Source organism: Penaeus monodon, chromosome 29 (genome assembly GCF_015228065.2).
Source record: "Penaeus monodon isolate SGIC_2016 chromosome 29, NSTDA_Pmon_1, whole genome shotgun sequence".
In the NCBI taxonomy this organism is placed as follows: Eukaryota; Metazoa; Arthropoda; class Malacostraca; order Decapoda; family Penaeidae; genus Penaeus; species Penaeus monodon.
This window is the reverse complement of record NC_051414.1, coordinates 1,331,569-1,332,414: the sequence shown is the minus strand read 5'-3', so window position 1 is coordinate 1,332,414 and position 846 is coordinate 1,331,569. Positions and strand designations below refer to the sequence as shown.

At 43.0% G+C, this 846-nt stretch overlaps 1 protein-coding gene across 2 annotated transcripts in view; it reads left to right on the top strand.

Annotated features, from left to right (window-relative positions):
- Positions 1-846, top strand: part of LOC119591884 (cytochrome b5-related protein-like) — a 10,920-nt gene that overhangs the window by 7,445 nt on the left and 2,629 nt on the right. For both annotated transcript variants that reach the window (XM_037940627.1, XM_037940626.1), the window contains exon 2: positions 503-722. In XM_037940627.1, the coding sequence (XP_037796555.1) occupies positions 503-722 (220 nt within the window). The remainder of the gene's footprint in view (positions 1-502; positions 723-846) is intronic.

The following is an 846-nucleotide window of genomic DNA, read 5'->3' as shown; positions in this document are numbered from 1 at the left end:
TATTTGAATGGCCTTTGAAAGACGATTTCTAATGTCATTCCAAGCACAAACTTCAGACCGACAAGACTTCTTGTCTTTTGAGATCAGCCTCAGTTATGAAGACCTCCTCCTTCCTGCTGAGCACCTATGTGAGTGACGTCCCCTCACTTCCTTGTTGGTAGACAGAATTCCCTTTAAATAATCCATCTGCATTGTGGCCATAAGAGACCTAACATAAAGCCTGTTCTCTGACTCCTCAATGTATGTGCTGGCGGTTTTGCAGCACATACAGGAGAATATGAATGAATTCCAAGGAGTGTTTGTATGTATCTACGTGCACACATTTAAACCGAAACAGTACTCATCATAGACGCGATATATAAAGAAACAATAATATAAACATCTTTATTTTTTTTATTTGGCAGGTGGTAAATTGTAATTGTTAAGTCCACGTTGCTGCGTTTGTGTCCACGTTTATACATGTGTGTGGCAAATGCCATGTAACAAATTCACAATTCTTTAGATGGCGCCCCGGTCGCGCTCGCACGGCCCCACCGAAGCGCCTCGACCGAAAAAGAAATTCGCGACTGGATTCCGCTGTTATCCGACCAATCGTGACGCAGTAGAGAAGTCCGCTCAGTCATGGATGGAAGGAAAGAGGATTGACGATGACGTCGGATCTTACTGGAGGGTCCACGATAAGATTTACGACCTTGAGAAGTTTATCGACAAGCACCCAGGAGGTAAGGCTTCGGGCGACGGATATAGCGCCATTATCTTTCACACTTTTTTACAGATCTCAGTGCGTAGATAAATAAGAATATTAGTTTGACAGATTGACTGGAAGATCGAAAATTAGACAGAACA